Source organism: Schistocerca nitens, chromosome 2 (genome assembly GCF_023898315.1).
Source record: "Schistocerca nitens isolate TAMUIC-IGC-003100 chromosome 2, iqSchNite1.1, whole genome shotgun sequence".
Classification (NCBI taxonomy): domain Eukaryota; kingdom Metazoa; phylum Arthropoda; class Insecta; order Orthoptera; family Acrididae; genus Schistocerca; species Schistocerca nitens.
In genome coordinates, this window is record NC_064615.1 from 1,155,896,783 (window position 1) to 1,155,912,029 (window position 15,247).

The 15,247-nt window shown below is 42.9% G+C and overlaps 1 protein-coding gene across 1 annotated transcript in view; it reads left to right on the plus strand.

The window, feature by feature from the left end:
* The first annotated feature begins 4,714 nt into the window (after nucleotides 1-4,714).
* The window catches only part of LOC126235607 (dehydrogenase/reductase SDR family member 11-like), a 186,033-nt gene continuing 175,500 nt past the window's right edge, over nucleotides 4,715-15,247 (plus strand). The window contains exons 1-2 of the mRNA XM_049944318.1: nucleotides 4,715-4,846; nucleotides 14,610-14,615. Of these exons, the coding sequence (XP_049800275.1) occupies nucleotides 4,715-4,846; nucleotides 14,610-14,615 (138 nt within the window). The remainder of the gene's footprint in view (nucleotides 4,847-14,609; nucleotides 14,616-15,247) is intronic.

A 15,247-nucleotide genomic window follows, 5' to 3' on the forward strand; every position in this document is an offset into this window, starting at 1 on the left:
CGGTTTCCGCATCAATAAACATGGAAGCAAGTTCGGAGGAATCGAATGCTCTATCCCCAGCAACAGGCAAACGGGACAACGCATCAGCGTTTCCGTGCTTAGCAGTGGACCGATACAACATATCGTAGCGGTACTGCGAGAGGAAAATTGACCAGCGAATGAATTTCTGCGCTGTACGTGGAGGTACAGTCTTGTTCGGATGAAAAAGCGATGTCAAAGGGTTGTGGTCTGTGATGATGGTAATGTGACGACCATACAAGAAATCATGAAACTTTGTAACACCAAATACGAGAGCCAACGCTTCTTTCTCGATCTGTGAATAATTTCTTTGCGCAGACGAGAGCAATTTGGACGCAAAGGCAATAGGGCAATGATGCGATCCTTCTTTGTGCGCAAGCACAGCACCGATCCCGAAATCCGATGCATCTACCATCAACAAAATGGGTTTCTGGGGATCGAATGGCGTAGGGCAAGTATTGTAAAGCAACGCCGATTTGAACTGGCGAAAGGCGCGTTCGCATTCCGTCGGCCAGACGAACGGAACACCTTTACGGCGTAAGCGATGAAGCGGAGCTGAAATGGAAGAAGCGTGCGGCACAAATTTGTGGTAATAATTAATTTTTCCCAACACACTCTGTAGCTGCTTCAAATTCTGCGGCGATGGCAAGTCTTGTATGGCACGGAGGTGCTCGTGACTGGGATGTATGCCTTGGGCATTGATTACATGTCCCAGATAGGGTAAGCCACGAGCAACAAACACACATTTGTCCTTCCGCAAGCGAAGACCATTTTGTCGCAAGACTTGAAATAATGTTCTGAGATTGGGTAAATGTTCTTCCTCCGTCTTTCCCGAGATCACAATATCGTCCAGATAGTTTGCTGCAGTAGGGACCGAGGCACAAACGTTTTGCAGATATCGCTGAAACAATGTAGGGGCGGATGCACACCCGAATGGCAGTCTTTTGAATCGATACAAACCAAGATGCGTGTTAACCACCAAAACGCGCTGGGCTTCTTCGTCCACCGGTATTTGCAAGTACGCATCAGCTAGGTCCAACTTCGAGAAATTTACCCGGGCACAGTTTGTCAAAAAGATCTTCCGGGCGGGGTAAAGGATAAGTTGCAATCACTAATTGTGGATTCACTGTTGCCTTGAAGTCCACACAAAGTCTCAATTTTCCTGAAGGTTTTGGCAAAATTACTAAGGGTGATGCCCAGAGAGAAGCCTGCACACGTTCAATTACACCTTGTGATTCCAAATCGTGTAATGTTCGTGCGACCTCATCACGCAATTCGTGGGGAACATTGCGCACTCTGAAAAATTTTGGTTGCGCGTTTACCTTCAGTTCCAAATATGCTTTATAGTTCTTAGCGCAACCAAGGCCCGGTGCAAAAGTGTCAGCAAATTCTTCACATAGACGAGATACACTGGCTGAAGGCACAGTCTGGTTCACTGATAGGACCTGATTGACTATTGAAAAGTTAAACAACTGAAATAAATCTAAACCAAACTAGTTCACTGCAGAAGAAGAACGAAGGACGTGAAATGACACAAGTTTTGTTTGTCCCTTGTATGTTGCAAGAAGGCTGCACTGTCCTAACACAGGGATATTCTGTCCTGAATAACTATGTAACTTAATATTTGTGGCACGCAACGGAGGTGTGCCCAGTTGTTTGTACGTGTCTTTATTGATCAATGAAACTGCAGCTCCAGTATCGAGCTGGAAGGGTATCACGTTGCCATTTATGACCAAATCTACAAAAAGTTTATTGTTCTGCTGACAACAAGAGCGACCGTCTCGTGCAACGTGAACTGACACTGGTACAGAATCACTTGCGACTTGACGTGATTTCCGTCTATGTCGACGCACACTAGTTGTGGGACGAACACAGTCACTGTTAGAGAAAGTGGCACTGGGCGGAGTGGAATTAACTACATGAATGTCCATGGGCGAAGGTTCACAAACCTGAGTATTCGTGGTTCGATTCCGATTCCGGCGCGAAGCAAAGGGCCTGGAATGGTTGTTAGTGTCCGATCTGAGCTTTTTCTGGCAAACACTCTGAACATGTCCTTTTTTATTACAGAAAAAGCAAATAGCTTGGCAGGACGGGCAATTCTCACGCGAATGTCTAGTAGCACACTGCGGGCATGATTTTAGCACTGCGTTTGCGTGCTTGCGCGGCACACATAGAGGAGAGCTTGGCGACAGCTACGTGGACGGGCGCGAGTGCTGTTCAGTGTCCCATGCAGCTCGCCCGGCGGGCCGGTTAATGTGACACACAGCTGGCGAAGTTTCAAATGATTCCTGAGCAAAGTCAAGTGTGTCCTGCCTATCCAATATGTCTATCACTTGTTGAAGGAAGGGATTGACTAGTTTCAAAATCTGTTCCTGTATACGAACATCAGAAACGTTCTGTGCAATCGCATCACGCACCATAGTATCTGAATGAGGGAGTCCACATTCACACTCAAAAGCACAATCCCTAGTAAGGCCTTGCAAAGTTGCAACCCACGCCCTATTAGTCTGACCGGCCGTACGTTTTGTACGGCCTTTTTGTACGGTACACCTTTTTGCAACTACATTGACTGATTCTTTGAAATATGCATCTAATGCAGACAAAATTTCTTCGTAGGACAGAGTTACTACGTCGCGTCGGGGAAATAATTTCACTAACACGCGGTACGTGTGCACCCCGACGGATGCTAACAAAAAAGGCTGCCGCTCGTTACCTGAATTCTGTAGGCGGCGAGATGGAATCCAAATTGGCGTGACCACTCCGTCCAGCTTTCCAGTGCCGCATCAAAAGGACGAAAAGGTGGTGCAACTGCGTGTTGTGGCTGCGTGAGCGGTGGAGCGGCGGCTGCCGCATCGTTTTGCATTGCACGTTGACCCTGGACGAGCTGTCCAAGGGCATCCAATAAGGCCTGCGTCTGCTGATTCTGCAAGCGATAAAATTCAGACAGTACATCTGGAGATGGTGGCGAAGCAATGACACAATGAAATCAATCTAACAATACGAAAACAATCCCATCCTCGTCGCCATATGAAGTGTTGGCAGAAGAGCCAACACCGTGTTGCTAGAGGAGGCCGAAATGCACGCTTTTAAGCTCACGCAGATTGGCGTGAGGTCTGGAACAGTTAAGGGAATTAATAGTAGCAAATAAAGTACGTAGTTGATGTTATACTTAACTTTAATCCATAATTGGTGAACATTGGTCTGACGGTACAGGCATCACAATATATATAACAATCTCAATATAAACTGTTAATGGCGCCTTGCTAGGTCGTAGCAAATGACGTAGCTGAAGGCTATGCTAATTATAGTCTCGGCTAATGAGAGCGTATTTGTCAGTGATCCGTCTCTGGCAAAGTAGGCTGTACAACTGGGACGAGTGCCAGGACGTCTCTCTAGACCTGCCGTGTGGTGGCTCTCGGTCTGCTATCACTGACAGTAACGACACGTGGGTCCGACGTATAATACAGGACCGCGGCCGATTTAAATGCTACCACCTAGCAAGTGTGGTGTCTGGCGGTGACACCACTGTTTCCCTCTCATTTGGATACGAAACTCTACTTTTTAGCATAATCCTCGTACAATGAGAGGGCCTTGCCCCTCCCTACCACGCTGGCCTCTATGCCCGCATGGTACCACCAGCTGGTCGACGTCGGAGCCAACGTCAATAACCTTCCCATCATCCACGCACTGGTTCTTGCGGAGTGCATTATTCATTGGACTGGAGAGATGGACCTCGGAAAGTGCGAGATCCAGCCTAAAGGGTGAATGAGGAGTGGAGTTTTGTAAGCTCCTCTTGGATACGCAGACATGTGTGAGGTGTTGTGTTGTTATGGAGAGGAAGATAGTCATTTACATTTTTGTGGCAACGAACATACTGAAGTCGTTCCTTCAGTTTCATGTGTGCACCAGAGTAAACTTCAGAGTTGGTCATTACATTATGAGGGGTACATCAAAGTGTCCACACTGTGAACAGAGATGTCCAGCACTGCAGCGACGTGTCTGTCTGTGATCCGTCACTCACGTCGAATGAAAACGTCCACACGTCCCAAAAGTGCAAGAGTCACAAACGTTGCAGCGAACCGGCTCGTGGGGCATCGGTCAGGTTTCCACCAAAAGGAACATAATGACAGCACTCCGCTCTTTGAACGCACCTGCATTACTGATGCCATTTTGAAGGCTATGTATAGAGCCGCCACATATCGAAGCTTCATAAAACTACAGAAGCTGACGCATCGTATTCCACGATGCCCGCCAACAAATCTTGATGTTTTCAACAGAAAGGGACAGAGAAAAAATGTGTTACATTACTTATTGAACTCCTCTCGTAGAACAATACCTTCATTTTAAATGTGGAGTTTACTCCGTCGACGTTATGTAGCTTAACAAAACGGTCGTCTGCAAAAAAATTGTTTGGAACAAATGCTGCTACGTTTTTATTTATTTACATACAGCTGCGGTCAAACCGAATGTCGTTTTGAATAAGGCAAAAACTGCTCTTGTACCTGTTCCAGGTTCTAGAAGGTACTCGTTAAGGCGTTGCACTGAAGTCGTCCGTCGGACACACAGATCTGTTTGCGCGCCGGCGGAGAGGAGTATGGACTGCGATCTGGCGATAACGGGCTGCCCTGCCGGAGCTACGCGGGCCGCCTGTCCTCTGGAGGCGAACAGCCGCTGAGGCGCGCCACTTGCCGTCAGGATGGAGCGGTACGCAGGTCGCGTCGCCCTGGTGACGGGCGCCAACTCCGGCATCGGCGCCGCCACCGCACGGGCGCTGCTCAGGAGGGGGCTCGAGGTCGTCGGCCTTGACAAGAGGATCGACAGGGTCCAGGTACTTAACTAACCAGCACCCTCGGTACAGTATCTCAAAACCGGACAGGGTCAAAAAATTGTGCCAGTACTTCAGTTCGAAGTGTTATTTAGCTAACTGCCACAGAAACAGCATGGGTTTCAGAGCAATAGAGAAATGAATGTGATGTATTAAGAGTAAGGTATTACTTTTTTCTATTTTTAGCTCAGTCACTTTTTTATGACACAATCGTAACTGGTTTTTAGTCTTCAAAGCCCATCCTCAGATGCTACTTTTTTTGAGTCATCAGTCTTCTGACTGGTTTGATGCGCCCGCCACGAATTCCTCTCCTGTGCCAAACTCTTCATCTCAGAGTAGCACTTGCAACTGACGTCTTCAATTATTTGCTGAACGTGTTTCCTTATCTGTCCTCCTCTACAGTTTGTCCCCTTTACATCTGCCTGTAGTACCATGGAAGTCATTCCCTGATGTCTTAAACAGATGTCCTATCTTGCTGTCCCTTCTCCATGTGAATATTTTCCTTTCCTGTCCGATTCTGTCCAGAAACCCCTCTTTATAACCTTACCATTCAATCTAATTTTCAACATTCGTCCGTAGCACCAGATCTCAAATACTTCGATTCTCTTCGGTTCCAGGTTTCTCACAGCCCATTCTTTACTACCACACAATGATGTGCTCCAAATGTACTTTCTCGGATATTCCTTCCTCAAATTAACGCCCTTTTTACCGGTGCTAGTCTGCTTTTGATGTCCACCTTGTCCCGTCCGACACAAGTTATGTTCTTGCCTAGGAAGCAGAATCCACCTACTTCATCCACTTCGTAATCGGTCCTGACTTTAACTTTCTCACTGTTCTCATATCTGCTACATCTCATTACTTTCGTCTTTCTTAGATTTGTACTCATTAGACTGTTCATTCAGTTCAGCGGATCATGTAGTTATTCTTCGCTTTCACTCAGGATAGCAATGTCATCAGTGAATGGTATCATTGATATCCTTCCACCATGAATTTTAATCCCTCTCCTGAACATTTCTTTTTTTTTCTCTCATTGCTTCTTCGATGGTACAGTAGGGTCGAAAGACTGCATTCCTGTCTTACACCCTTCTTAATCTGAGCACTTGGTTCCTGGTCGTCCACTCTTATTATTCCCTCCTGGCTCTTGTACATGCAGTATATGACCCGTCTCTCCCTACAGCTTACACCTATTTTTCTCAGAATTTCGAACTTGCGTATCCCACTTCTTTGCGTATTGATTCTTCTTGACTAATCTCTTACACTTCAGCCTGCTCTTCATCACTACTGCATTCTTATCTGCTCCTGGGTACGCCTTACAATCGAGTATCTGATTTCGGAATATCTGCATGTGTATGACGTAATCTAACTGAAACATTGCCGTATCACCCAGACTTTTCCAAGTATACCTCGTCCTCTTGCGATTCTTGTACAGAGTATTCACTATTACTAGCTGAAATTTATTACAGAACTGAATCAGTCTTTCTCCTCTCTCATTCCTTGTCTCACGCCAATATTCTCCTTCCCTTACAACTGTACTCCAGTCCCCGATTACTATTAGATGTTTATCTCCCTATTCGGGCTGTATTACCCGCTCATTATCCTCATATACTTTCTTTGTCTCTTAATATTCAGTTTGCGGCGTCGACATTTACACATGAACTATCGTTGGTGTTGGTTTGCTGTCGATTCTGATAGAAACAACACTATCAGAGAACTGTTCACAGTAACACACTCTCTGCCCTTCCTTCTATTTTTAATGAATCCTACTCCCGCTACACCATTTATTGCTGCTGTCGATATTACCCTACACTCATCTGACCATAAATCCCTGTCTTCTTTCCATTCCACTTCGCTGACCTCTACTATGCCTATAATGAGCCTTTGAATTTCTCTTTTCAGATTTTCTAGCTTCTCGACCACGTTCAAGCTCCTGACAAATCCACGTCCCGACACGTAGAACGCTATCCTTTCCTTGGTTATTTAACCTTTTTGTCATGGTCACCTCCCCTTTCGCAGTCCCCTCCCAGAGATCCGAATGGGGGACTATTCCGGAATCTTTTACCAATGGAGAGATCATCATGAAACTTTTTCAGTTACAGGCTACATATCTTGGGGGTACAGGTTATGTTTCTTTAATGCAGTGATTTCCATTGCCTTCTGTATTCTTGATCGCGTTTACTTAAACTTATGGGCTGACTTTTTTCTGGTTCATAAACATTTTATCTTTATCTGTTATTACTTTTATGTTGTAATTTCATGTACTGACACGTTCCATGACCTTGGACATTTGATATTGTTGATTCTTCCGCCCTTAGGGGCAGTTTCCTAAACCGAGGACAAGAGAGTGGCCTTAACCTCCGTCCGCTCCATCGCCCTCTTTGACAAGGCCGTTGGCAGGAAGAGGGTGATTCTTATGTCGGAAGTCTTCGCCCGCCAATGCTGGTTATTAATCAATATTTAATTAGTTTCGTGTTTCGAACTTGGGACCGAAGACGTCAATCAAATGAATAATCAAAGACGATACCCCTCGACCACTTGTGCATCACCAATGCTGCTATGGACAATACGAAAGGTTACAGTAAGACCTGAAACAAGTGCTATTTTTTTCACTTGGTTTACTTGTGAGCTTATTAATGTGCTATAACAATGTATATGGTTTCATACATATGAGCGGCATTTGATGGACGAGTGCTCATCACCGTCTCCACAAACGGGATGTTGTTTCTTCCAAAATGTATTAACAGTTCTTGCTGCTAACAAGTGAGTCCGACTGTAGGACTGTAACACTCTAAACACTATTCCCTGAACTTGTCATATTCACAGAGACTCAAAACTCCCTATCTAATGTCGGTAAACAAACAAACCAAGACTTACCATAATGTTGTGTTTGGCCTCTATATGCACATGAGTGAAATCCTTCAATAGAGTCCAGATTTTCTCAGTACTGTTAACCGTAATGAAAGCGTCGTCCCTCCGTGGATTCTCATTTATTTTCACGAAGCATCTTGGTGATACCCGCCTGTTGCTCGAGCGTGTAGTAACAAATCAGGCAGACCGTCTCTGAATTTCTTCGACATCTTCCTTTAATCCGTACTTATGGTGATCCAAAATACTGCAGCTGAGCTAAATTTTAATCAGAATTCTTCCAACAAATTTAAATAGATAAATCGCCTTCCCTACTGCCGACACTAGTTGCCCGTTTCATTTCATATGACTTTGCAGTGTTACACGTAGACATACAGAGCGTAACAGGTGCAATTTATTTTAATTTTATACACACGTCAAGTTCCGCAGGACCAAACTGAGGAGTAAATGTCCAAGGGCATGGAATGGGTCAGTACATGAAATTATAACATAAAGGTAATAGCAGATGAAAATCAAATGTTTATTAACCAGAAAAATGCCAGTCCGTAAACAATCGCGATCAAATAAGCTAATATTGTTAAGAAGAAATGACAGTAAGGAATAGTATATCTATATATATTAAGAGGCCAATGTCAAAATACCCTGACTCGGGAACAGGCGTCGACAAAAGGTTCGTGAACTTTCATCACTTATTGCCCGAACCGCCCGTTCCTCAGCCAAAATTATCCTTTTGGAATGGGAAGAGTTACCCTAAAATGTAATTCCATACGGCATAAGCGAATGAACATAAGCAAAGTAGACAAATTTTCGTGTCGAACGATCACTCACTTCAGTTACCGTTCGAATAGTAAAAATGGCAGCATTAAGTCTCTGAACAAGATCCTGAACGTGGGCTTTCCATCTATCTGAACACCTACAAATTTGAACTGCTCAGTTTCACTAATCATATGCCCATTTTTTGAAATTATAACGTCGGGTTTTGTTGAATTGCATGTTACAAACATTAAAAATTGATTCTTACTGTGATTTAGTGTTAGTTCTTTTACTACAAGCCATGAACTTATGTCATTAACTTCCCTAATTCACTTTGGCAAACACGGATGGCATAGAAACAGGTCTAAAATAGTCTACATTATCCCTTTCCCCTTTTTATAAAGCGGCTTTACTACTGAGTACTCAATCGTTCAGGAAACTGACCATTCCTAAAGGGAAAGTTACAAATATGGCTAAATACAGGGCTGACATGTGCAGCACAGTACTTGAATATTCTGCCAGGCACTCGATCGTATCCATAGAGTCCATAGTCTTCAGTGATTTAATTATTGACTCAATCTCTCCCTTTTCTGTATCACAGACGAGTATTTCAGACATCAGTCTCGGAAAGGCATTTGCAAAGAAAGTTATATGATTCCCTGTAGCAATTTCATTTTTATTTAATTCACCAGCGATGCTCAGAAAATGATTGTTAAATACTGTACATACATCTGATTTATCAGTAAGAGAAATATTTTTTCCAGGAACTGACTTTATATCGTCGACCTCATGCTGCTGATGAGACACTTACCTCACAACTGACCATATGGCTTTAATTTTATCCTGTGAGTTAACTATTCTGTTTGCATAACACATACTTTTTGCCTTCCTAATAACATTTTTAAGCAACTTACAGTACTGTTTGTAATTGGCTACTGCAGCTTGATTGTGACTACTTCTAGCATTTTGATATAATTCCCGCTTTGTTCTACATGATATCCTTATTCCACTTGTCAGCCACGCGGGCTGACTTTTACTGCTAGTACCCAGTTTAAAACGTTCTAATGGAAAGCAAATCTCAAAGAGCATGAGAAATGTGTTAAGCAAAGCATCATATTTGTCATCTATGTTATCAGCGCTGTAAATATCCTGCAACTCTTGTTCCTTAACGACGTTTAAGAAACTGACTATTGCTGTTCGATTAACGTTCCTACATAGTTTGTAATTATGTGTGACGTTTGTTTGAGTACAAAAGCCTTTTAGTGTTAAAATCTGTGCATCATGGTCTAAAAAGCCATTCACCCTTTTACTAACAGAATGCCCATCTAGTAATGAAGAATGAATAAAAATATTGCCTATGGCTGTGCCACTGTTTCCCTACACCCTAGTTGTAAAGAACACCGCCTGTATCAGATCATATGAATTTAGAAGATCTACCAACATCCTTTTTCTGGCACCATCATTTAGAAAATTTATATTGAAGTCACCACATATAATTAATTTCTACTACTTCCTACAAAGTGAATCAGGAACCCTCTCTAGTTTGAGCAGAAATGATCTGAAGTCAGAGTCAGGGGACCTCAAACAACATTAATTAGCAGTTTAGTGTCACTAAATTCAACTGCCCCTCCTCAACATTCAAATATGTGTTCAGTGCAGTGCTGTGATACGTCTATGGACTCACACGGAATTCTGTTTCTTACGTACATAGCCACTCCCCCATCCCGAAAGGGATGAAAAACAGCCAGCTAATCTGTATCCTGGTAAAGGAAGCCTCTGAAGTGTCAAATTATTTAAGTGGTGCTCCGATATACCAATAATCTATAAGCAGTTCACTAACTTTGCCTCTAATACCTCTTATATTTTGATAAAATATGCTAATTCCCTCTCTACTTGGAAACATGACGTCCTCTGAAGGTGAGCCCTTAGTTAGAGGGACTTGCTTTAAGTACGTGCTGATATTTCTACTGGTGGCTGAGGACAGCGTACTGAACAATATTATATCTTTATTCATGTCACTGCAGACTAAAAGTCATAGTCAGTACAAGTCATATATTTTCAGGTGTGAAGTGTGGACGTGTAGACGCAAAACGCTTAGTGTATACTGACAGGCATAACACTCTTAATGGTGCAGTATGATCATGCAGTAAGCCTCAGGTCGTAAAGTTTCTGGTGTGTTTGTGGGAAGACTGTTCCAAGCAGAGAAATAACAACCAGCACGCTGATGTGTGTACACATCAAGGTCCTTTGTATGAGAATATCCGCAACTACACCTGTTACAGCCTGTATAATCGCCGTGTCTGTGTCCTTCAGCACAACACTAATAGTGTACCGAACAAGACAGCAGTGTTATCCCTACTCATCTGCATTAATTGACACTTTTCTACATTTCTAGCAAGCTGTCATTCATCATACCTAATTGATATTATCTCCGACTCATCCTGTAGCCTCTAACACACACTACGAAAACACTGTCCCTTACACTGCAGTGTAGTCAGCAAACAGTTGCCTTATCCATCACATCGTTTATCCATATATAGAGAATAAGACAGGTTCCATCACTCGTCCCTGACATACTCCAGGTAATAGCCTCGTCTCATTTGCCCTCTGGAGCAACGTACAAGGTAGTGTTGTATATTGTCGGACCTTCATTAAAACACAATAGAGCATTGCGTGGAATGCATTCTGGAAATCTAAAAAAAGTTGAATTTGCCTGTTGCCTTTCATGAATGGTTTGCAGGTTTTCATACAAGAAAAGGACAAGTTGAATTTTTCACGAGCGGTGCATTCTCAATCTGTGCAGATTTGTGGACAGAAACTTTTCTGTCCAAAGGTGATTTATTATTTTGCTCGATAGCGTTACGGATCCGTTCATTTACTCTTCTTACAAGCACGAGTCACCTGCGCTTTTTTTCCATTCAGTTGAGACTTCGCTGTGGGTGGGAGATTATGCGAGCTAGGTAACAGACCACTGTCCAAGAGTACTCCCCGTAACACCGAATACCGCATTCCGGACGGACCCGGCGACTGATTTCTTTTCAGCTTTTTCAGAAGCTTATCTATACCAGAGATGACTATGACTATGTTTCCTGTACTGGGGTTTGTGTGACGGTCAACCGATGACGTCTGTACTATATTCCGCGGTGAATGATTTTTTAAACGCAAAATTAAAATTACTGTTTCCGTTACTGTCTTCTGTTGTCACACCAGACTGGACTGTTCGATGAGTGACTGGAGAGAAGCCTTCGACTCAGTTGCTGATTTTATGCACGGCCAGAATTTTCTCTAGGCCTCGTCAAGATCTGCTAACTTATGGAGGTGGAATTTGTGTGCTTCTTGCTTCTTCTTACAGATGCAAGAATTTCTACTAACTTTTGCCTGTCGTCAGTTCCGTTTCTGTTTTGAACGTAGTGCAACATTCCGAATTTTCATATTAAACCACGGTGGGTCTTGGCAGCCCTTAATCCACTTAATACGTGGCTAGCTGGGTTGTGGTGACAGACGGATCTGTAGCGCGCCCCAAGGTCTTGGTTAAGGCTGTAAGGTGAGAGATGTGCTGTCTAGTGAACAGCGGGCGCCAACAATAAATAACTTTTAAGTGTGATGCAGCGTGTTGCATAATTGATGTTTCAGATGATTTTGTTTCTAAGTCTCAGTTGTAGATGTCGTTCATGTGTTTTGTTGACAAAGTGTCTTTTCGTTCTTGTCGATGTGGCTTGGATCGTGTTGTTACAACGACGATCTTATTAAAATGGCGAAATTTTCAGTAGCAAGAAATAACGAACGAACGACGACATTAACACGAACACGAAAAATATTTTAAAATACCAAAACTGAAAAGTGTAAGCTTCACGTTAATCGGTGGCCTCTTTTGTTAACTGTTTCTTGTCGTTTCCTAGTAGTGCAATGTAATGCATGAAAAACACAATGTTGTGTATGTTCTACAGAATTAATTTATTTAGTTGGCCGGTGTAGAAGGCCATCATTAGACTTTAAAACACTATCATCATCTAACGAGTTACAATATTTGTAAACAATATTCTAAAAGATGTTACTCATCTAGACTGAGGCAAAAACACATAATAAATATCATCTTTGACAGTGCGGTAGCAACGCAATTAAAAAGGTAAAAATTTTAACAGTGAACAGATACAAAATGAGCAAACAAGGAAAAGCATTAACAATAAACTCACGAACACTGCCTATGTAACAATTTATATCAATCAAATGAAACTTCATCGTTCCAAAACAATTTTTTCAAGTCTGAAACATCTACGAGTATTGTGTATGTATGGAGACAGACGTAACGGACGAAAATTTGTACCAAGGCCGGGATTCAAACGCGAGTGTCCTGTTAGTTAGGCAGACGTGCTAACCACTACACCGCCCTGGCGGACTGGCTTTGCACCACTGCAGGGCGTACCCCAGCAAGCCTCCATCCTCAACCAACCTCCCATTCACTTCTCAGCCCACTTGGCACAGCCTCTAAACTCGAACAGTGGAGAGACGCACGTACAAACTTCCATTCGTCGCTTCAGACTGCGTATATACAATTTACATCAAATTAACAACCCCATTAAAATTGGTATTTGTCAAGACTAACAAAAAGTAGCTTGAGGAGGTATTACATACGAAAAGTGAGACAGAAACAGAGTAAAAGATAAATTAGACAACTATAACAACAGAATTTATGAAGTACTTACATGATTACAATAAAATAAAAGTAAATACAGGAAACTGGAAGAATGTTAATAAACTAGGCAGCGTTAGATGGAATGGAAAGCTGAAAGGATTAAGAGAAGTTTAGAGGAAGACAAGTATCGAGCGGTCTTTCATCATTTCATATTAAATTATAATTGTGGGCCAGATGTATGTTGATTTCCAGGGCTTCCAATACACTGAGTTTCTGGCCTTAGTCTGCTAAGTGAAATGGGACAATAACTGGTAGCTGGGGTCTTCTCAGTACATGTTCAGCGAATGTGGGGTAATCATTCTGCGACCAACTGTTGATTTCATGTTCTGCCAGCAAAATTGCTATCCCTCTGCCTGATTGGCCAACATAAAACTTATCATAATAAGGGCAAGTAATTTTTTATATCCCACTTTACCTGTCCTAGCTATGGTATTGTACACTGTTCCTACAATCAATGCAAAGAGAAGCAGAGCACACATAGAAGAGGAGTTGAATTTTCGGTTCTTGATTCCGATGAAAGGTGTGATCTATCAGCACATTGACTGTGACAAGAAATTTGTGCCTCAGCCTAGATGAGTAACTTCCTTTCCAGTTTTACGATATTGCTCTGCGTGTGTTGTTAAGAAGAACGATGCAATGTGCTTTCGGACATGCATGCATGGCAGGCATTGAGGCGACTACAGCCGTTATGAAATACATAAAATTTATTCACATTTGCGAATACGAAGAACCATCAGCTTAAGTGAATGACGACAGTGAGAATTTGTGCCCACCCGAGATTCAAACCTGGACTTCCAGCTTTATATGAGCATTCACGTTTACTGCTTTCGCTATCCGTGAACAACTCATGGCCTCGCCTAAACTTCCATATGTCGTCTTTCCTGCAACACAACCTGTACTCGTACACAAATTATGTAATTCCCGTACAGGGGAGGAAAGTTTAATTGAAAGTCGCTGTCCAGCGTTGGCAGATAAATTCGATAGTGCAGTGCCTGTCGTGATAAGGACGATACACTGTCCTTTCAGACACGCATGCATGCACTTCTGAACCTCATGGATAGGGTATAGCAGCCGTCCATCTCGCCTCCCTCCCCCCACCCCCAAGCAGTTTCAGCGTTCATTTTCAGGGCAGCTAACGACTTTTGCAGTGTCTTCCTGACGTCCAGAAAGAATTTTAGTCTGCAACAGAATACGTGATGATCTGAAACGCCCTTTGTACCAGACTAGGACTCGAACCAAGAACCTTTCCCCTAACTGGTAAATACTCTACTCACTGAAATATCCAGTCGCAGGTCACGACTCACGATCCACCTACAAATCTGTAGTTCTATCACAGTTTCTACACTTCATAGCTCGGCATACCTTATAGGTTCAGAACTCCTGGAAAAAAGGATGTTATACAAAATTGACTTGCCCACAGCCTGATTCATTGATCTTGGAACCAATTTAACACTTCAGGAGAGTGTTTGCTTGAACATTACGTCATATTATAACCGTGTGCTGCACACTGGAGTGGACTTGTAACTAGGGAGGGAACAAATGTGTCAAAATCCAACGTAAAATTTGGAGTGTTGATAGGAGAGATAAGACCCACGTGAAACACCAGAAGGAAGTATACTGCGCGTGAACAGGTGATGTTACAGCAGTAATACGGCAGCCATGGTTCCGGTTCACTTTTCACACCAAATTGATATGCAAGTTAATTAAATTGTGGCAGTTGATTGATTTATGACGTTAACATATTATACTGCTAAGAGAGTTTTCATGTAACGCCTCCACCTCCACCTCGCCTTAACATATTGTTCTTTAAATTGATTTATGACATCCTTGGGGTTCATTTATGATCCCCTGAGGATACTCTGCCCTTCTGAGAAGACGTCTCAACATTCCTCTCCTCTGCCTCTTCCTTCGCCCCTCTACGAATTCTCTTCGCCCATAGAAACTCACATTTGACGTCAAATTAATTGACTAATTAAATTTATTAACTGGTTAAATCCATGCCATCTGGGGAATGTTCTAGCCACACCTCCCTCACTCTCCCTCCCCTCCCCATACTCGAAATTAGTAGGAAAAAACTCAGTTGATTAGCTAATTGG